The sequence below is a fragment of the Microcaecilia unicolor genome, chromosome 4, assembly GCF_901765095.1.
Source record: "Microcaecilia unicolor chromosome 4, aMicUni1.1, whole genome shotgun sequence".
Taxonomy (NCBI): domain Eukaryota; kingdom Metazoa; phylum Chordata; class Amphibia; order Gymnophiona; family Siphonopidae; genus Microcaecilia; species Microcaecilia unicolor.
The window spans coordinates 322078622-322101598 of record NC_044034.1 but is presented as its reverse complement, the minus strand read 5'-3'; the positions used below and the strand labels follow the sequence as shown (position 1 = coordinate 322101598).

The 22977-nt window shown below is 42.2% G+C and overlaps 1 protein-coding gene across 1 annotated transcript in view; it reads right to left on the bottom strand.

Annotated features, from left to right (window-relative positions):
• Window positions 1–22977, bottom strand: part of NSD3 (nuclear receptor binding SET domain protein 3) — a 338825-nt gene that overhangs the window by 214435 nt on the left and 101413 nt on the right. Inside the window, 5 exon segments of the mRNA XM_030201931.1 lie at window positions 2494–2624; window positions 10913–10958; window positions 12509–12609; window positions 14854–14983; window positions 19388–19948. Coding sequence (XP_030057791.1) covers window positions 2494–2624; window positions 10913–10958; window positions 12509–12609; window positions 14854–14983; window positions 19388–19948 — 969 coding nt within the window.

The following is a 22977-nucleotide window of genomic DNA, read 5'->3' as shown; positions in this document are numbered from 1 at the left end:
CCTTTTAAAGTGAACTAACACGGCTACCACACCACTAGAAAACTAGTGTGGGCCTTCTCATGGTTGGTGAAAGTAAATGCTGTAAAGATGCTGTTGCTGCCAAGGTTCATATACCTATCTGCAGTGTTGCCTTTGACTCTCCCAATATATGAAGGTTTTTCATATATTGCACTGCAAAGATTTTTCATCTATTTGAAAGCAAAGACCTCCAAGGGTGAGTAGAGAAGTCCTATTCAGGACTAATGCTGGAGGTGGGTGGGGTACAGTTTCTAGTTTTCAAATGTATTATCAGGCAGCACAATTATGGGTGCTTTAGAATGGATTGCATGGTAATATAATAGGTTGAGTTAAAACAGGCCAGGTTGGGCCTACTCCCCTACCAGGTCTACCCAGTTAAACTGGCAAAGATTGTATAAGTAGTTAACCTATTACTAAAGTAATGTTGAAAATCAGAGCAAAAGTTAAAATGAAGCTGCTGTCAAGCAAGACCTTTTTTTTATTTTTTTTAGATCACTGCAATACTTGGAGCAGGTATTGGGACAGACACTAACACATTCTCAATCCTCTTCTCCAGATCCTACTTAAGGACTGCCATGATCAAGGCAGAATGGATCATAGCAAGAATGGAATCATTCTCCAGGGTCACTTGAAAACTGAAGCCATAACTGGGCCCCTTGAAGCCTGGTGTACCTGGGAGATGAGAAGTCTGCTACCAAATATCTCCTTGTACTCAGCATTATGCTTCAATGAGGACCAACTTCAATTATGTCTTACCTTCACTTGATATAAACGGTTATCCTTCAATGCAGGAACCAAAATTTATTTATTTGGATTTATTAACCGACTTTATGAAGAGATTCACCCAAGGCGGTATACAAAATGTACGAATCCCCCAACTTCTTCATCAATGGATGATCCCAACAGCCTCCATCAATGCTCAACCTCAAGGGTATTCAATGACTTCTTGATGTTCAACATGCTCCACCTGTTGTCTAATTCAGCTCCTGGATCCGTATGGGTTAATGTCTCTGGTGCCAATGAACCTGGATTAGACTTACTGGAACAGAAGAGTTTTTCTTTATGCTCCTCATGGCTATGAAGTCCTCCAATACTTAGGGAACTTTGAAGAATCATGATTGGGCATCAGACCAGGCAAGTCAGGCACCAATTATGAGCATTAGTTGCTGATACAGTCCTAGGGCATGGCCTGTACTTCTTGAAGCCGCAAGGAGCTAACTTCCTTTGGGGTATCAAAGGAAAAACAGTTGCAGCAAACTCAAACAGCTTAATGATCAAAGCACTTCAAACTGATGCCACTCAATTTCTCCAATACTGGTATAGGTTGCCACTGTGCAAAAAAATTCAAATAAGCAACTGCAAACCCTGTTTGGGATACTAAGAAGGAAGAGTGCTGAGGTGATCCCAAAGAAAGCACTGACAGTGGAACATACCATCTCAACAGGGCCGGCTTAACTTATGGACCAGGTGAGACTCTGGCCCAGGGCGCCGGACATAAAGGGTGCCAAATGCCTGAGCCTGTGTGTTACTGGCCTAGGTTAAGCTAGCCCACAGCTTACCTGGTGGCATTGTGTGTGCAGAGAAAAAAGAACAGCCGGCAACCCCTTTCCTCTTTCTATCTCGGCCACCTTCCCCCATCTACCTTTAAAGGCAGTTTACCCCTCCCAAACACAGACAGAGTTCCATCTCCGCATTAGCGCCCTGGCATCTTCCTTCTGCCATGCCCCGGCCCCTTCTTTGACATAACTTCTTGTTTCCACTGGGGGCAGAGAAATTATGAATGGGGCCGATGTGGATAGCCTTAGGTGAAACACTGTCGGTATTCAGGAGGGGAAACTGCATTTAAAGGCAGGCCGGGGTGGGAGGGAAATGGCTTGGGGGGCATGCCAATGGGAGGGTGCAAACCAAATGTTGGCTCAGAGCACCATGATTCCTTGAGCTGGCCCTGCATCTCAAACCATAATACGAAATACAGCTAATGCAAAACAGGAGACATCCATTGTGCTCCATGGTAGAAAAAAAGAATGGAGGTGGTCCAACATGATGGCAGAAATATGGGCGCTCCCACATGTGCATAGCAGGATGCATTAGAGATCACTCTAAGATGGTTATTTTCTCTATCATATCAGGCTCTGTCAGATGATGTCAACCATTAGTAAGGGCTTTCTATCCTGTTTATCCTTAGAGAAATATATTTTTTTTTCAGCAGAAGCCTAGTAACCAGCCTTTATTTGCTTTGTTATAACATGCTGCAAAACTCAAGACACAGAAGTTTATCATCATTACCATCATTGCTGTCCACTGCCTACCCTATACACCATTAGTTGTTTAGAAAATAATGAATTCATAGGTACCCTAAACTTATTACTAATCCAAGGCTTTGTAGATCAAAGTTAGTTCAAGTACGTGCTGCTCAAAGACTATTGGTTCTGCTGTTAAACACACATTTGTTTAATGGTCAAAACACATGGTTACCTGCGAGTCATTGAGTCCTCTAGAATCCGAATCAGAAGTATCTCTATATGCAGAGCTAGTCATTTCTACATCAGTGGAAGCTCGACTTCTTTTCTTCAAAGGTTTACAGGAATCTGAAATCTCACTGGCACCTAATATGTACACTGAAATTATTTTACTAATACAATGCAAGACAACACACCAAAGGCCTGGCTTACCGAGCCTTATGACACAACACTATTAACACAGGATTTGACACATTTTCTTTGAATGTTATTAGCCAGCCCCAAAATTAAGAAGCCAGTTGCCAAGATCCCTTTCACTTCTACTTTTACCCACGCTGTCCTCATCAAAGTTAAAAACCCAGGTGAGGGAGATCTTCTCTGAGGTCTATCACAGTTTCTTTAGGATCTGATTTACTAAGATTGTTTTCCTATTCAGTGTTTAAGGGAATAAAAATGTAATAAAAGAATGGTGAAATTTAATTATACCTGTTTATTTCCTCTCTTTTAGTCCTGCTGCATCAGTCTGTACAATTGGGTTGTATCCTCTATGAGGTAGAGAAACTGACATCACTGGTTTAAAGGCTGGTGCTCTGTGGAAAACTCTATTATGCCTCTGCAAAAGCAGCAGAAGACCCCATGTACCACACCTACCCCTCATCAAACCACTGCAACAATGCTTAAAGTCAACGAACTGCCCTCCATCATCTTCTTGCTACTATTTCTCTCTTTTTTTTTTTATTTTTGTTACCAATCAAGACATCGCTAGAGAGAAAAGCAGAGAACTCAATAAGTCCCTTGAACCAAAATCTGCTAGGGAAGGTCACAGACTAGTGCAGCAAGGCTAAACAAAAGGAAATTAACTGTTATGTCTATATTTCACCTTTTTTAGCATCCAGTTGCACCAGTTTTTACAACTGAGATGTACCTAAGTAAAATCTCACTAGGCAGGGGAAGATGAGGCCCCCATGAATGACAGCTCTGCCAAAGTCTGATTGGGCTCTGGCCAGTGCAACCAGTCTGTAGCGTTTCACAAAGGAACAGAGCAATGCCAAGTTGCTGCTCCGCAGATATCCTCTCAGGAAATAGCTGGGGCCTCCTTCCAAGATGTCTTCTGAGAATGAGTCAAGTGCACCTGCAGACTGCAAAGCAAGCTGCTTGTTCCTTTATCCAACACTAAATAGAAGCCTTTGATGCAGCTTGGTCCTTCTGTGGCTATAGAAAAGAACAAACAAATGATCAGACAGCCAAAAGGTTTCCTGTAAATATCAAAGCAGAACCCTGTGAACATCCACCTTATGGAACTTCCTAGCCTTCTGGTCAGAATCCTGATCCAGAAAGGAAAGCAAACAGACCTCCTGATTCACACGGAATCACAAAATTATCTTCTAGAGAAGGAGGGGATTGTACAAACACCAAAGGAGAGAAATGGATCCCGGAAAGACAGAGTGTAAAGCTCTGGAACTCTCTGGCCAAGGCAATGGCCACCAAGAAGACTATCTTCAACGTAAGATTCTTGAGACACACAGCCTTCAAGGACTCAAAGGATGCATCCACAAGCACCTACTTCAAATTCAAATCCCAGGAGTGAAGAGACAGGCAAACAAGAGGCCACAAATGAGCTATCCCCTTCAGAAACTTAGTAATGTACTACTACTAATAATCATTTCTATAGCGCTCTAGATGTACACAGTGCTGTACAAATTATATTCAGGTACTTTCTCTGTCCCTAGGGGGCTCACAATCTAATTTTTTTTTGTGCCTGGGGCAATGGAGAGTTAAGTGACTTGCCCAAGGTCACAAGGAGCTGCAGTGGAAATCAAACCCAGGATGCAAGGATCAAAGCTCGCTGCACCAACCATTAGAATACTACTCCACTCCTTGACTGTCATCAGGAGCCACCAGGGAGACCACCAGAAGCTTGCCTATAACAGGAAAGAGCTGCCAGCTGAACCTTGAAGGAGTTCAGTGCCAGACCCTGGCCAAACCCCTGAGGCAGGAAGCTGAGGCCCTCTGAAACATGGGCTTTCCTTGGAGAGAGGGACCATTGCTCACATCACCCCTCAAAAACTTTCCAGACCTGCAAATGGATGACTAACGGGTCTTAAGCATTGTGGCTATGACTGCAGGTGAGAAGCCCCGTCTCGCTAAGCACCTCCTCTCAAGGGCCAAATCGTAAGCCAGAAGGGATCCGAATCCTCCATTTCCACAAGATCCATTCTGAGCAAGCTGCAATCTAGGGAGAGAAAGCAGAAACTCCACTAGAAGCCAAACTGGATCCACATACCGTGGCCTTCAGTGCCAATCCACCAGAATAACCAGGAAAAGGATGACATATTATTCTCTGAAGGCCAATCAAAGGCCACAATGGAAAGATGTACAGAGGCTCCCACTGCTGAACCAAGGCATGTATTCCCATGAAGGCTGTCTCCTTCCTGTCGCTAAAGGAACACCCTGCCTTGGCACTCCCACTCAAGGCCATTAGGTCAAAGGAGCTGGAAGTCTGTCTGCCCCAACACCCATTCCCCAGATACAGCAAGAAGCAGCTGAAGAAGTCCCCTTGGTCATTCTCCTTGTCAACTATGTGGAATTGCTGAAAGTGCTAGGCGGTTTGACTTCGTCCAGTGACAAAGGTCTGCTGGTTCCTGGGCTGCTACTTGACTCTTGGTCCCTCCTCCTCTTACTGATACAGGCCACTGCTCATAGCATTCTCTGCAATTACCCTCGAAGCAAGGGAAAGAACTCCACCAGAGCCAGCCAAACCGCCCATGACTCCAGGTGGTTGATGGACATGAGGCCTGTGGGGAACCAACACCCATAAGCCACTCTGCCCAATGAGCCGCCCAAACAAGGCAAAAAACATTGGTGGTCATCATCACCCAGATGGGCAGGTCCAGCAGAATCCCCATGCAGATGGTGATTGGGACAGTTCCATTAGAACAGATTGTACCAAGACCTGAAGGGGAGAGGCAAAGAAAAGCCCTAGGAGACAGGTGCCCAGTACGACAAGAAGCCTGACTTGAGAGGATGCCTTTGGGCCTGAGCCCATGGCACCACCTCTAGAGCCACTGCCATGGATCCTGGCGGTAATCCCAAGTCCATGGGGCTTCCATGCTGCACAGGTTATGCATCTGGGCCTGCAACTTGCCCATGTGACCTTCCATGGGGAAACACTGATCCCTGGGCTGTATCAAACTGATCCTCTAATTGTTTCTGATTCTCAGTCGGAGACAAGTGGTTCTTTGGCCTGTTCACCACCCAGCCCAGGTGCTCCTGGAACTGGATGCCTTGAGATGTGACCATTCTGGAGTCTACTTTGGAGTAATCCTGAATGAGCCAATCATCTTAGTAGCAGTGGACCAGAATGCCGACAGTGCAAATGTCCTGAAACCACCACCATCTCCTTGGAGAAAGTGCAAAGGACTGTCACCAAACTGAACAGAAAGGCCTGAAACTGAAAATGGTGGCTGTGGCGAAAGAGGGAATTTTCCTGCTTGTAAATTATATAGCTATTTTTTATGATATGCATTTCCTTTGTTTGGTTAGCAGGTGGTGACTGTCTGTTGTCTGTAAAGTTGTTACAGAACTGTCAATTTCTTCCCTCCACAAGCTGACAGTATTATTTTTTTTTTAGTTTTAGATAAGGGAGTGTAAAGAGAAGGTTCCTGAGACCCTGTGAACTTCATAACCTGTGAGCAGCTATATCTTGTTCCTGAACTCCCCAGGTACTATTTAGGTAGTAGATAAATGTTTAGATAACTGAATATGGATCAAATATAAAACTTATCTGTTATTGCCTGTTCTTTTCCACCTGTTTATATGGTTCACTGTTCTACTCTGACAATAAATCTTTTTAGTTTATTGACTCTGCTTGTCTGGACTGACTAAGAATCCTGGTGGTTTGTGTGTTGGGTTTGTGAGTGCTTTCTAGAAACTGTGAGATCTCTAAGAGTATGGCCCCAGTAACCTAGAAATCACTGGGGATAACTTGAGAGCGGGAGACTCACCCAGAGGCAGTTGGGATCCAGTCAGTAGGAGGAGGGTGCTAGTGTACAGCACTTGCCCAGATAAGTACATAAGTATATAAGTAATGCCACACCGGGAAAAGACCAAGGGTCCATCGAGCCCAGCATCCTGTCCACGACAGCGGCCAATCCAGGTCAAGGGCACCTGGCAAGTTTCCCAAACGAACAAACATTCTATACATGTTATTCCCGGAATTGTGGATTTTTCCCAAGTCCATTTAGTAACGGTTTATGGACTTGTCCTTTAGGAAACCGCCTAACCCCCTTTTAAACTCTGCCAAGCTTACCGCCTTCACCACGTTCTCCGGCAACGAATTCCAGAGTTTAATTACGCATTGGGTGAAGAAAAATTTTTTCGATTTGTTTTAAATTTACTACACTGTAGTTTCATTGCATGCCCCCTAGTCCTAGTATTTTTTGAAAGCGTGAACAGATGCTTCACATCCACCTGTTCCACTCCACTCATTATTTTATATACCTCTATCATGTCTCCCCCTCAGCCGTCTCTTCTCCAAGCTGAAAAGCCCTAGCCTCCTTAGTCTTTCTTCATAGGGAAGTTGTCCCATCCCCGCTATCATTTTAGTCGCCCTTCACTGCACCTTCTCCAATTCCACTATATCTTTCTTGAGATGCGGCGACCAGAATTGAACACAATACTCAAGGTGCGGTTGCACCATGGAGCGATATAAAGGCAGACCTGAGCTGTGCTGAGGATAGACCCTCTAAGTGGCTGCAGGGTTAGCCCCAGGCGTGCGGCTAGACATTTCGTCACAGCTGCTCTGGACACAAATGCAGAAAGCACTTTGATTCTTAATGTACTGTTTTTCTTTGGTACAACCAAAGCAGTTTACACATTACCCTATAAGCAGATAAGCTTTTGAAAGATCCAGGGAGGTCAGAAACTTACTCAGGTGGATAGAGGCAATCACTGAACATAATATCTTCATATGGAAGCACAGGATCTTGAACCAAGCACTGTCTCTTTTAAATCGAGGATGGGCCTAAAGAAGGCTTCTTTGGGACCATGAAATAAAAGGAGTAGCGATCTTGCCCTTGCTCTAATGGCAGAAGTGGTTCCGCTGTACCCAGATCCAGCAAATAGTTTATAGTTTAATAAAACTTGCTATATTGCCCAAGCTGACTTACAGATCTGGGTGGTTTACAAAACTAACAACACATATCAAAATAGAAAAGGAACTACAAAATCCTGATAGGAAAGAACAACAGAATACATAACCATTCACTCAAAGTAAGGGAAGAACAGAGAGTGGAAGACAGAAAGAGGGAGAGAAAGGGAAAGGGAGAAGGGGAGGGTCACAATAAGAAAATGCTAAAGAGTAACTGAGATGGTCTGGAGCTTTGAAGCTGCTGCACAGGGCAAGACCATGAAGGCATAGTGAACTAGATGAGCAAACTTCAGAGAACAGCCCTAACTTACCACCTCGAGGACCCAATGGTCGAGGTGACATGGGCCCACTTGAGGTAGCAACAAACCAACCTGGCCCCTATCTGAGTCAGTTAGGGGCCTGGCTAGAGGCACAAGAATCTCTTACCATCTTAGCGACACAAAAGGACTTCAGCTTGAAAAGCCTGCTGGGGCCCACAGCAGGCCTAGACTGTTGCTTATTTGCCAAAACAGACCTCCTTGAGCAGGGCTTGGCAGAGGAGGAACACTGGAACCCTTTCTGTTGCAACACAGAGAGCCTGAGAGGGAAGTCTCCCCCATGTCCCTGACCAGCTTCTCCAGGTCCTCTCCAAAAAGTAAATTAACCTTGAAGGAAAAAAGACTTAGATATTTCTTGGAAGTTGTTTTCTCCCTCTCAGGAGGGAGAGGATAAGCTGATCCAACACCTTAAACCCCCAGAGGACTCCTTCCAGAACCTCTCATTCTGCCAATACCATGTGGCAGACCACCTTGTGAAGGGGAAGTGCTTAGGGGGCCCCTGAGAGGCGCTCCAGAATAAGGTCTCCCTCTGTGGGGTCTGAAGAGGAGGCCAAGGATAGATCCAAGGCATAAGACACTGAATCAATAAGGCAGGAACGTTCTTCCTGCCGAAACAGGCATATGACCATGAAGCACTCCTCCTCCTCAAGAGGTGTAATCTCAGCCTCTAACTCAGTCACTGAAAGACTGTAACTCCAAAAGGTCCTCCAACTCATCATGACCACCTCTAAAGTTCAAAGGACCTCTTGCTGGCATGTGGTCACTTCTAAGGGGACTGTACCAGTAGCTGGGGAACAGCGTCGGCTGTTAGCATCTGCTTAAAGAGCAGGACCACTTGCTATCAGGGCAGATGAAGGAACACTGACCCCCCACCCCTACAAGCCCCAATGGAGGGCTGAGATGTTCCTGCTGCAGAGAAAGTGGTCCTGATGACAAGAGAGGAACAGCTTCAGGAAGCTCTGGGGGAAAACTCCCCCTAACCCTCCCCCCCCAGTGGCCATTTCCCAAGTTGGAAGCAGCTTGTTGCACTGTGCACCTGGAGTCAATTGCAGTCGTGGACTCACTCGGCTCCTGCCACCCCCTCCTGAATGGCTCCTGGGTATTGGTGGTTTTGTTTTTGTTTTTTTGTTAACCAGCTTTATCCCTACAACAGCGAAATAAACTCCTATGGACTGCCTGGAGCTGTAAGGGTAATCCAGGGGGTTACCTCTGAAGGGGTGTGGGGGGTGGAAGGGGGATGGGGACCTATACCCCCCACCAGAAAGGCCCTGTGGGGACCAAGTCAAGCACCTTACCAAGTTATTGTCTGTGAGCAATGACTTGAGACTGAAGATCTGAGCTCCATGTTCAATCAGATCAGGTCCATAAACCGTAACCCTGGAAGTAAGGCCATTAGGCTCTATCAAGAGGTGCACCTTAGCCTGTATAGCTGGGAGCTAGACCACAGACCAGGTGCACCAGCCACTCCATCTACCATCTGCTGGAGGTATAGAAAATACTGGAGTTTTCCACAGACCTCCAGCCCTTATATTGGTGATATTACTGGGAAAGGTCAGTTTCTCCATATCCATCTGTTGGTAGGAAGGATAGTTTAGTTTAGTTAATTCAGCATTTGCTTAACCCAATCATACAGACTGGCGCAGTAGGATGCTAGGGAAGCACCAAAGCAAGAACTGAGTATGTGAAATCAAATTTTGTAGTCACATGGTACACTGCCACCCAGGATTTATCTAATCTTATGTTAATACTAAGATTAGAGGGGGCCAACTCTGCAATGCTGTGTGAAATATTACAGACTTTCAGCAAATTGGTACTTGAGCTGCTTTTCTAGCCCACTTGCAGCTTTGAAAGATACTGTCATGGTAAAATAGTAGATGACAGCAGATGAAAGTCAGACCATTCCAATTTGCTTTGTTAAATTTCCTTCTCTTTGAGTACATTCCCACATGCAACTGAACACCAACTCTCATCTCCCCACCCCATCTTCTCTTGCACCTGTATTTCCTAACCCTTTACCATCATACTTATGTCAAGCGTGCCCAAAATCTGTTAGAAGTGTGGTATCCACCACTTCCATAAGTACATTACCTAAGGCCTTATCTTCAACTTTGATTCTTACAAAACCAGTGCTCATTTCTTTAGCCACAAGGAAGATAATTTTGTAACAGGCTGGAAAGGCACATACAGAGGTGCATATGTTGCCCCTATTTTGACGGGCAACATAACTGCCCATGTGGAATTATAACATAGCTTCCCTTAAAGCTCCTGCACAAAGTTACACCTGCTCTGAGACAGGCATAACATTTCCATATAATTATGAATGTATTTTATAAGATACGCACATAAGTGCCACTCTTACCCCAACTCTGCCCCTTATCTGCTCTCAGGAGCACCTACAGGTGCATCGGTAGCACATACTTTTAGAGATGTATATCCTCTGACAATTTTATAAGCAGCTATTCGTGTGTGCAAACAGCTTCTTTAAAAGAAAGAATGCCTTACAAATTATACCAATGATTAATTCAAACACAATCTGAAATTATTCAGATATATCTGAACTTACAAGCCAAACAGGTAAGCCAATATCCAGGCCTTGTCCATGTCTTATTGTCAAGTTTTGTAAGTATCCCCTGCAGCTGCAAAAATCAGTGAGGCTATTTTCAGAAAAAAAAATCCAGCCTCCACATTTTCACTGAGACTGAGGTATGGGGTTCTCTTCATGCAGGTTACCCCAGCCTTCTTAGAAGCTAAATACAGTCATATCACTACAGTTTGGGTTGTTAATAATAAGCAAGATAGTGATTTCCACTAGTTGCAATGATATAAATCTGATACTATTGGACATGATGCCAAATAATCTCTCTCCAAATAAAAATACTACAGGAAACAAGAGCACATTATTTGCAATACAGGTGAACTAAGAGGCAAAGCAAGGCAAGACAAATAAATGAGGAAATACATGAACTCACCTTTCTGTAATCCAGTCTTCACTGCTGCCTGTGGAGTGGTTTCCACCTGTTTAGATGGAAAACCCAGTTACTAGGGGGCATATAGAAAGTTATATCACTAATTAAATGGTATACAAATATAGTACAGAATTTATTAGTGTGCAATATCCTCATGTCCATAAGCTTATCCTACAGTGTCACAGCACTATGCTAAACTCCAAATCAGGGCATGCTGCATTTGTCCAGATTTAAGTGGCATTAAGCTGTTCTATTGGATCTTTCATTTCACCCTTGCCTCAAAACATAGGGTGTGGGCATATCTGGTCCTTAAACCAACAAATCAATCTGGTTTTCTTTGAATATTCATGAGATGTAACAATTAGGCTGCATACCTGCACTATGTCTCATTCTCCATGTCAAAACCACTGTTCAACTGGGACCCAAGAGGAAAAGAATGAAACCAAATGAAATAGAACTTACTTTGTTTTTTCTACACTCATGCTATAACGGCTTCAGTGAAACATGGAAACATATCAAAAACTAAAACTATACTAGGCTACAGACACAAGAAAGCTTGTCTCTGGGAGCATGATGTGTTTTTATTTGCATTGTTTCAGAGCACGATTTTTTTCTACTGCTCAGTTACACTTGAGTAACAAGGTTATTATTCATTTATATCTGGCACCTTTGCACAGAAGTGATTAGAGTGACAGGCTGAGAAATCAGGGGTGCCTGGTTCAAATCCCACTGCAGCTCTTTGTGATCTTGGGCAAGTCACAACCCTCCATTGCCTCAAGTAAACTTAAACAATAGTTTTTGGGCTTGCAAGATGATACATAAGGGGGGGAGGGGGAATCACACAAGCTTTCTTGCCTGTTAATCGATGGAAAATCAAGTTTACTAACGGCATACTTGCAAAACGGAAAACTAGAGACATATGCTGGGGTCAGATTTAAAAGGTGGGCATCTAAAATTCAACCGAAAGTAAAAAAAAAAGAAAAGAAAGAAAAAGAAAGTTTGCTTTATTTCCCAATTAACTCGATAAACCACAGCAACAAAAAGTTCCACTGGATTACTAAGAAACAGATATTATTGTAGAAAGACCTGTTTAAATTTAAATTAAAATGTTCCACTATAGTTTGTGATGCTATATAATAAGGTTTCCCATAAGCTGCTGCCTTGACAATTTTTTTAAATGGCTTTTGGCATACTAGAATGTTGTTTGTTTGGTGTTTTTTTTTTTAAGTTTTCCTGCTTTACTTGTAATGTATGCTATACATTTTGTCATCACTCTAAGTCCTTTGAAGTAGGAACCTGCCATCACCTGTGACTTCCTTTTATTTTTATACTTTCATTGTACTGTCTTACCCTTATTAAACAAGAAAATATTTATTGAATTTAGAAATCGGTTTGACATCTTGCTCTGTAGATACCCTGGAAAAGTACTCTCTCATGATGGTAATTCATTTGCTAAGCTTTAATATAAATAAGGGAGGGCCTAGGGGAGAAATGAAAAGTGAGAAAAAAAAGGAAACTGCTCAGTTCACATGACCTTTATGAATACAACAAAAATAAGGCTAATATTCTAATACCATTCAAACCCAGGCAATAACCAACCTGCTCCTTTTTGACTTTCTTCTTTGGCACTACCTCGGTTGATTTCTCAGACTCTGAACGAGTTCGGATTGACCTTCTTTGCTGCTTCTTTTCGGAAGAGCCTAACAAATAAAGAGGTTCTACATGGCATGACACTGTCTACAGGAATTTCAGTTTCTGCTAGATTAAGCTCAGGGTCAATGCTCCTTCTTCGTTAAATATTTCGCTACAAAAACCTCTGGTGAACCTGATCCATGGAGATTTTGAAATGTATTATCTGGTAGGTGTCCAAACAGTATGTTATGGCTAGGAAAGTGGCACAAGGTTTTCTAAAAAGAGCTAGGATTCTCCCTTTCCCCAGATGGAGACAGCCCTTGCATACTATATACAACACACAGAGGATATGTCAGCCTTGAGTGGTAGAGAATATAAGCACAGGCCTTGAGCTACTAAAGTTTTTCCCACACTGGTTGTTTATTTTATTATTTATTTTATTTAATTTTAAAAGAATTCTATTCCATACAATCTAAAATTCTTGGTGGACTACAATCTCTTGCTTAACTATTTTCTCCAAGTGTTTGCAGAAGTCACCTGATACCTTTAACTGACCAGCCATTATGAAAAAGTAAACATGTCAACTATAGATGATCTTTGCTAAATTAAAAAAAGTCTTAATGTGATTTTTCTAGCTTTGAAATACAAGTTCTACAAGGCTTAATCAATCAGAATGCCAGTTCCCCACCCCTGGGCTCTAACCCTATTGCCTTAGATAGGCAAACAGGAGATATATATATATATATATTTTTTTTTTTACCAGAGTAAGAATAAAAGAGGTCTTTAAATTTTCCAGTTCTCCAACTGCCCAGTATATCATATAGGCTAGGCATAAGTTTAGTTCTACCACTCCTGACTTCTATGACTGCTGAACTGATGTCCAGTCTCAGCCAGAAATTTATCCTGCTCAGTGTATTTTTCCTCATTTGAACTCTAGATCTGCATCTCCAGCAGTCAAACTCAGTGTTCAAGAAGATATCACCATCCTGTGACCTTTATCAGATTCCTATAGCACAATGGCTTCAGACACTCTATAATATTCTTCATGGTAGGCCACAATGCTGTAATTCTAGATCATATGCTAGCAATAAACAAATACAAAATCATATTTCCCAGGACAGGTCCGATTTAATTTCTGTCTTTTAATCACTACTTTGGGTGGGATCTGAAACACTGGAAGGTAATATCCATCAGATAAAATCCCTCACCTTCAAGCTTATTTCCAAGGGAATTGATAAACTGACCCATCAGCTCTTCTGCATAATGAAGTCAAGCTAGATTCTTTCCCAGGTCCTTAAGTGCAATCCTATGCTGAAAGTGGAAGACTAGCTGCTGACTTAGCATGGAGTGGAGGAGTGGCCTAGTGGTTAGGGTGGTGGACTTTGGTCCTGGGGAACTGAGGAACTGAGTTCGATCCCCACTTCAGGCACAGGCAGCTCCTTGTGACTCTGGGCAAGTCACTTAACCCTCCATTGCCCCATGTAAGCCGCATTGAGCCTGCCATGAGTGGGAAAGTGCAGGGTACAAATGTAACAACAACAAAAAAAAATTAAAATAAAAAAAATCCTTACTCTTCAGGCTACATGTGATGTGGAATTAGAGCTCAAAGTTTCACTAGGAAACAATGACAAACATAGCTCTTGTGTTAAGCAAGGAAATAAAACAAAACATCTCAAGATTAGTTAAAGGATAGCACGAAATTCCTAAAATATTGTTTTCTGGAAAGTTTGTAGCTCTAAAACCGTAGTTTTGAGGATTTCACTGGTTATGTTATCTCATAATATTACATATCAAATATGACTGTACTTTTGGCTACTTTGCTATGTTTCAATAAAGCTCTTCCATATATTAAAACAAAACACCACCATAAGAATGGCACCACCTTGTGTGAAAAAGACATCCCATGCCTGACCACTAGAAGTAAAATGGAGAACATGGCTTGAATGTGGGTGCAGATAAGGAAAAAATAAATATTTAAAGTTGAACATCCTATCTTGTTTATGACACTGTGCAAGAAATAAGCTTTGCAGAAGGTTGAATGATTTTTTTTAAATGAAATAGTTTTCCCATTGTAAAAGATGTCATGCAAATTCTGAAATCCCAATCCCCAGCAACACATAAATAAAAGGACAACCATGATTTCATCTATTATACATGCTATAAACATCTAGTGACTAATCCAGGAACATGCCTTGTACATTTTTACATGCTAGGAACACGTAAATGCCCAAATGTGCCATCCCCTTTGTTAACCGTCGATAGGTTGAGCTTCAGCCCACGTGCAGACACCCATATTCTGGAGTGGTGCATACCTGTTGACCCTGACGTAGTTTCGGGAGAAGATGTGCACTGTGGGGTCGTTTTCTCACTTTTCTGGCTCGGTGTGGGAATGAGAACCTTGTCTTGCCCCTTGACAGTTATTTCAGTTTTGTTACCAACTCCCTTTAAAAGAAGGTAGATAAAAGCTGGTGGTTACCCAATAAGATTACCAGACAAATGATGTTATCACACAAAGACTGCTTGTGATCTCATCCTGTTCATTTTTGTTCTGTCAAGTTTGTGAAGGTACTGAAATACCATCATGTAACTCATTGTTCCCTGTTTGCCCACAGAAGGTATAGCACTGATAGTACCTGTTCAGACCCTTTGCCCACACTGCTCTGCTGGTCTAAGGCCTGCTCTGGATGGATTGCCTCCCTCTACCAATGAGAGCGATGTTCAGTATCCAAATCCACTCAATCCTGGACTCTTTTTTGTGACAGTCAGCTATAGGGCACTAATCAGTGTCATCTGTGATGGTACATTCCACCAACTCATTCCCTGTAGATCACTGATGAAGAATTCATTCTTTTCAATCTCAGCAGACATGTTAATTTCTCATTTTATTTTATTACAAAGCTTTTTAGAATAACATCCTTGAGCAATATACTTAATTGAAATGTAAAATATTTTAACTATTCTTGACACTTAAAACACATTAGGTGCAACTGTGATATGCTGTGTTATAACCAGGTGACCAATAATTTCATGATGTGACACCAACTGTGTGCCACTAAAAGATTTCAGCTTTTAACTGGGATAATTTACTCATTGGGTATATGATAGAAGCTTGAAGAAATTCAGATGTAACCAATTAACTAGCTGAGTGGTACAGAGCAATCTCCTTTCATAAGTGTGCGTGTGTGTACTGATGATAAAAGTCATCCTGCTGCAAATTTGTGATTGCTCTTTAACTAATAGTTAACTCTTTTTTTCACTACATAGAAGGTAGATATAAAGTGCAGAATTTATTAATTTTGTAGCCTGATCTCATTATGACAGGATATGATACTCACTGTATCTGCTTCTGAAGTATAAGCTCATATGATCTGCACTATGTATACACTCACATGCAATAAAGTGTTTTAATCAGCTAACTCAGCAGACATGAGCTGACTTCAACAAAGCAACACAACTTATAGGCTGATCCTGGTCCATGGCCAACTAGGTGGATTAGGTGTCAGCCTAGGGACGCACTGACATTGCAGATAGAGAGGTCGCAACCCAGTCATGTTTTCAAGATTTCCACAAGGAATATGCATGAGATTGATTTGTATGTACTGCTTCCTTTGTATGCAAATAGATCTCATGTATATTCATCGTGGAAATCTTGAAAATTTGACTGGGTTGTGGCTCGTAAGGACCATGGATGCCCATCCTTGGTCTACAGAAAACTTACTGCAGACTAAATGGGGTCTTGAGCATCTCCGCAAGTTCAAGGCCTACCAAGTCCCGCCTCCTCCAAAACAGGAAGTTTTAAGGGGGCAGGTCCATGAAGGCTTACACATACAGTATTGTGGAGGCTCAATACTCCAGACTAGCCAGAATTCTATAGGCATACCGACTGCCATGCTAATGCTATCTGGAGGGGGTAGGAAAAGAAAAGGAAGCTTCTGGACACTTGGTGGTGGGGGGAGTATAGAGGGGGAGAGATGTTGGACACCTGTAAGAGAATGTAAAGAAGGGAAGAGATACTAGACATTTTGGGGTGGGAAGGTAAGAAAGGAAAAAAGGGAAAAAGATGCTGGACACTTTGGGGCAGGGAGAGGTAGGAAGGGAGAAAGATTGAGACTCTGAAGCAGGGGGAGGTAGGGAAGGAGAGAGAGAGCAGAGAGAGGTAGGGAAGGGGAGATATGCTGGACACCTTGGGGGAGGATGTACGGAAGGAAAGAGATGCTGAACACCTTGTGGAGTGGGAGAAGTAGGGAGGGGTGAGATGCTGGCCACTTTGGGAGGGTGGAATATAGGGAAGATATGCTGGAAACCTCTGTGGGGGAACGGGTATAGGGAAGGGAAGAGATTTTGAACATCCAAGAGGAGATACGGAAGGGAAGATGCTAGATGGGGGGGAAGGCCTTGAGTTTCCCTGTGGCAGGGAGGGACAATAGCTGAAGGTTTGCCTAGGGATACCCTTGGGCTGGTCCTGTCCTGTTCATGAAGGATCAGATGCAACGAGGAATTTTTCTCATTATGAGGCCAATTCTGTAACAGGGTGCCTATTCTACAAAGGAAAGTAGGCACCTTATTTCTTTTAAAAGAATACTAGCTTAACAAGTAAAACACATGCCTATAATTTAGATACAAGTACTTACACCCTCCATAGAACTGATTTAAATGCTTGCATCTAAATTGCTGAAACACATGCATAAGTTATAATACCCTATAATCTACGTGCATAACTGGATGCTCTGCTCGTATGTAATCCACCTTTAAACTATGTCTCATCGCACTTAGGAGCTATTTAATTGAATAGCACTAAATCAGATTTTTGGCATTTACACGTGTATGTGTAGATATACATGTGAATATGCTGGTATTCTAATCATTTCCGCGTATATTTGGCATATAAATGTTGGCACCAACTTTATAGAGTTACCCCTTTTGTGTCTACAGGGAAAGTACTTAGAATATATGACCCTAAATATCTACTTAACCAATGTACAATGAAACTGACCATAGGAAGGCTGATTTTCAAAGCTTTTTCCAAAGATAAACAGTTGATTACGTGCAAAAAAATGACCAGCTAAAAATGCTCTCCCTCTCAATGAGGGGAGGAGTACCCAGGTTTATCACAATGTGGATACATTTGCCCATAGCTAAAAAAGAGCACAGTCAGATCAGGGGAAAATGTGCAGGGACTTCATTCTGAAAGCCTTAAACACACTTTCAATAGATATATTTGGCACTTGATTCAAAGCAGATGCACATGAACATGACAAGAAGTGAGCACTGGATGCAGCTGCCAACCATATTTTCAAAAAGAAATCCCAAGCGGGGTTTCACTCTGAAATGTGCTTGTAGTCCTGTAGATATAACCCGTGGGATTGAAAGACTCACATGGGGTTTCAAAAATGCCCACACAACTCCTTGTAAAATTGCCCTTGGTTCTAAGGGACAAAACTTTAAAACAAAATCACTACTAGTTGTGTTCTCCTTCCTTACACTTTTCCAAAGATTAATGGTATCATGGAATACTCTGACCCTAACAAATCTTCAAATCCATTAGTTCATTTACTACAATCCATCATTCAAAATGAACAAACTTTATTTGCATATTTTTAGGCACTACCAATCAAATGCCAAAAGACACCACAAAGAATCTGTGATGTTGAGAACAAGTGTGTTTGTTTTTTCCATCATTCCTACAAGAAAAGCTTTGCCAAAAAAATAAAATAATAATAATAATAATAAATCTGACTCTATATAAGCAAAGAAATTAGCTGTAAGCTAGGATCATTTTAATTATTATAAAACAGATGTGAAAAAGTTCTGTGAAATAAGAATGAAGATGATTGTAGCTCAAGCTGACAACAATATAGATATACATGGATGTACAAAGAAACATGTTTCCCAGTTCTTCTTATTTAGATGTCAATGATTTCAAATTTACCTAAGTTCTTTTGTTTGTGAAAATATCTACTCGCCCTACCATAACATTCTTTGGGTGGTTACACTATATGGGGACTTCATTGGGCTGTTTAAATCTTTTTTCTTTAAAAAAAAAAAAAAGAGAGACACCATTAGAATACTGATTAAATTTAAGGCTTTTCAATTAGATGTCATCATTTACATTTTATAACCAAGCTGCAAAGCTTAATTATTAAAATGTTGATCCATGCCATTGGGCTCCAGCAGCTGTTAATTAGGACAGTATCAGTTGTCCTCTTCCTATGATGCTTGGCATCACAACCCTAGAGGAAACAGGAGGATTAAGGTCATAGCAGAAGACTGGGACACCCCAACCCTGTAGAACTCAATAACTGATTTATATTCATTTGGGAAAATATAAGGTTTGCAACCTGGGAATAACCCCCCCCCCCCCCCCCAAAAAAAAAAAAAAAAAATACAACAACATGCAGCAGCACCCCACAGAAAAGTGTGAAGTTTAATCAGATTCCCCAGAGATGACTTTTACAAAGAACTATGGAACATGATGTACCTCTTCAAAAATATTCAGCGATATTACACATACAACAGTTCTACATGGTAAGGCTATCATGAAATCTTCTTTGGCTTTTTTCCTGCCACCCCAAGGTCCTTGTACAGATACCCTACCCACAAACCCTATTTTGCTGTGCTGAAATTGAGCTTTATTTTGCCAGAGTGCCAGGCTGGGCCAAAAACAGAAAAAGATATTGCTGGCAGCCTCCCTACACAGAGTTTCTTTCTGATGTAACCAGGCTGCCACGTCTTACAAATTAGCAAAGCCAGAGGACCATTTAAATTGTAGGTATGGATTTGTTTATATGGATACATTTATACATTTGTGAGTTATTTACTGTCACTGTGCTTTAAACCCAACGGTACCTTTGTGGTGTAAATAAATTGATCAATGAATTTTCCATCCCCTGTAGCATTCTGAAGAGCAAAAACGTGTTCAATTTTCACCACGGGAGACATGTTACACTTCTGAAGGTCCAGTGTTCCCTTGTGCATCAATATGGAGGGTGGCAAGGATTTCCTGGCAGCAGCAGTTTTCCACTGTATCTTGACAGGTGGTGGTTCTTCTTCTACAGTCACCTGCCGCCTCTGGCTTTGTCTCCGTCCTTCAGGACTTGGCTGAGATGAAACAGGCACAGCTGGGGAGGAAGGTTCAGGAACAGGTGTTGCTGATGCTTCTACTGCTGCTATCTCCTCTTTAGTATGTTCCACCTCAGAGCTTGAAATAGACTTAGATCTGCGAATCTTTCTGGCTTCTGATCTCGAGCCAATTTTTCTTCTGGGGGGCAATTCCTCAGGCTCCTTGTCCACATAGATGAAGGTGTACTGTTCTATCCTTTCTTCTCTGCTCATCTTCAATGCTTTCTCTGCATGGGCAATGCCAATCTCCCACTGAACACGCTCTCGTTGAGATCTTCGTTTACGCATCTTTTAAAAAAAAAAGAAAAAGAAAAGAAAAAGAATGAAACACTATAAAAGTTGCTCTACAGGACTCAGATGCATTAAAAAATTATCCTTAGCTTGTCAGAATTACTGGCAGCTCACAAAAAGGGCAAACCATTTTCCCTGTTCATTTAATTTCTTTGCGGTTTCCTATACCAGTCCATTCAGGGCTGATCTTAGGCAGGGGCGACAGGGGTGGTCGCACAGGGCCGTGTGCTTCCAAGGGCCCCACGGCACTCCCTCCCGCTCCCTACTATTGCCACGATCTGACTCATTGCCCCTCCTCCCCCGAGCCGCAGGGTGCCCTCTCAACACATACCTGACGCCACCCTGATGGTCTAGTGGAGTCTTCAGGGCAGGAAAGATCCCCATTCCTGCCCGCTGCCAGCACTGACCCTCTTGCTACCGCATCACTCTTTAAAAATGGGTGCGGAGACTTTCAGTGGCGGCCATGCGAGACTTCCGCTGAAGTCTTGTGAGGCCGCCATTGGAAGTCTCGGCAGCCATTTTAAAGAAGACGTGGCAGCAAGAGGGTCAGCGCCAGCACCGGCAGGAAAAACTGGGGATCTTTCTTGACCCGAAGACTCCACTAGACCACCAGGGTGGCTTCAGGTATGTGCCGGGAGGGCATCCTGTGGTTCGGGGGAGTGGGGAGGAGGTCTGGAATAGGTGGATGGGAGGGAGGATAGGAGAGGAGAGAATACTGTAAAAAAAAAAAAAATCAAGGTAATATCCGTTTCATTTGGAGGGGCTGGTTAGAGGGATGGGAAGGGGAGAATACTGTAAAAAAAAAAATCAAGGTAATATCTGTGTCATTTGGAGGGGCTGGTTAAAGGGACAGGGAAGGGAGCATACTGTAAAGAAAAAAAGTAATAAAAAAGATTAAAAAAATCAAGGTAGTATCTTTGTCATTTGGAGGGGCTGGTTAAAGGGACGGGGAGGGAAGGATACTGTAAAAAAAAAAAATAAATAATAATCAAGGTAATATCTATGTCATTTGGAGGGGCTGGTTAAAGGGACACCCTAGTACTATTATATTTGTGCAGAGATTTTTTTTCTCCTGGTAAAGTGCCACTAAATAGACATCATGTTATGAGAATCAGTTGATCAATATTCAGAGTTTCTATCTATGTATTTATTTACTTATTTGTAGCATTTTATCCCACATTAAACATGAATTAGATTGAAAACTGGGAGCATTTAAAATCTTTTTTTTTTCTCCTGTGCCTACATCAAAAGAAAAAAAAAGATGGCATGTGGGAACTTGCTCCTTTTGCTTTGTGGAATGAATAAAAATGCATGTCCCTTTTTTTTTTTTTTATTATTATTAATACTATTTCACAGAGAGGGTATTAACGAGGGAAGGGTTTCCTTTGTGCAGAACTGTCCAGAGACAGTCTAAATGTACCAACACTGTCCAGTTCAGCACACTATTAGAAGCCAAGTTCATACAAAGTTAATTATGTTCAGTGGAAAATAAATCTGTTGACTCAAGCTGCTTGCTATGTGAATATTCAATCACTGTTTCATTATTGCTACCAAGTATTACATATTAAGGGGATCTGCTTTAATTCAATTATCCAGTCCTTACATGCATATGGTTTTGCTTTTTAAACCCAAAGTTTTCCTGTGATAGCATTGTGCATATTTGAATTTGTTTTTCTGTACAAATTTTGCTTGATTTGTCTTTATTTGAAATAAAAAAATGTTTAAAATACATCTTGTCAACAAGGGGCGAGGCTAGGTGGGAGCAAGGCTAGGTGGGACAGGGACAGGGGCACCGAACTGGTCTGCACAGGGCCACACAACTGCTAAGACCGGCCCTGAGTCCATTCACCTCACTCATATGACATTACGGGGTCTATTTGTTTAATTTGATTATTTCTCTCATAAAATCTAAAACAACTGTTTTTCATTCCTTATAGATGTGAGACATATCCAACTAGAGCAATCAGAGAAGTGGGAAGTCATGTCCCTTGAAAACTTTCTCCATCTGCTGGTTGGGGAGAAACTGGTATGGACTAAAGTCAGAAGAATGAAAAATACCACCCAACCACCCAATATTCAGCTGGTGGTGGGCAGTGCTTTGACTGTCTGCTGCCGGCATTCAACACGGATATTCAATGCCTGGCTGTTTCCAGCGACCGGCATTGAATATCCAGGTATTTCAATGCCGGTTAGTGTATGACCGGTTAAGTACATATTCAGACTTAACCGGCCATCGCTTAGCGGACAAAGATAGGCCTGCTTTTTAATGCAGCCTTATTTGGCCGCTAAGCCTGGCCAGTTAAGTTCCAAATATCAGGACTTAACCAGTTACGCCCTCGGAACACCTCCAACATCACTGGCTTTATTTTCGGTGCTAACCGGGCATTTTCAGAAGGATTGCTGGTTAAATGCCACTGAAAATGACCAGTTAATCACCGAGATGTGAATTAACCAATTGACAGCCAGTCCTAGCTGGTTAATTCATGCTGAGTATCGGCTGGAAAGTAACTAGCTACTCAAAAGGAGATATTTGTCCTTACCTACTAATTTCCTTTCCTTGAATCCAGCTAAACCTTTCCAGACTAGTGGGTTGTGCTCCCTAACCAGCAGATGGGAGGCAGGGAGCACTCATTTTCAGTGATATTATTGCCACTATAAAGGTCACTGAAGTCCTGGAAATCTCCAGTAGTACGCTCTTACCAAAGCTGAGGACAAAGAACCCCTGTAATCAATAATTATCATGAAAAAACACAAACACAAAAACACTGAATAAATGATACAGGTCCCCTGGTTCAGGGACCAGTAATGATCATGTGTAATACAGAGATGATCCATAACTGCAGGAACTCCACCTGCACTATCTAAATTGGGACAGACCTGAATTGGTCTAGCAGGACTCAAGGAAAGGAAATTAAGCAGGCAGGAAAAAATTTCACCTTCCTTATCTTCCCTGCTAGACCAGAGCAAACTAGTGAGGCATACTCAAGCTGTCTTGGGTGGGAAGACAACACCCCCTGAAGGTTGTC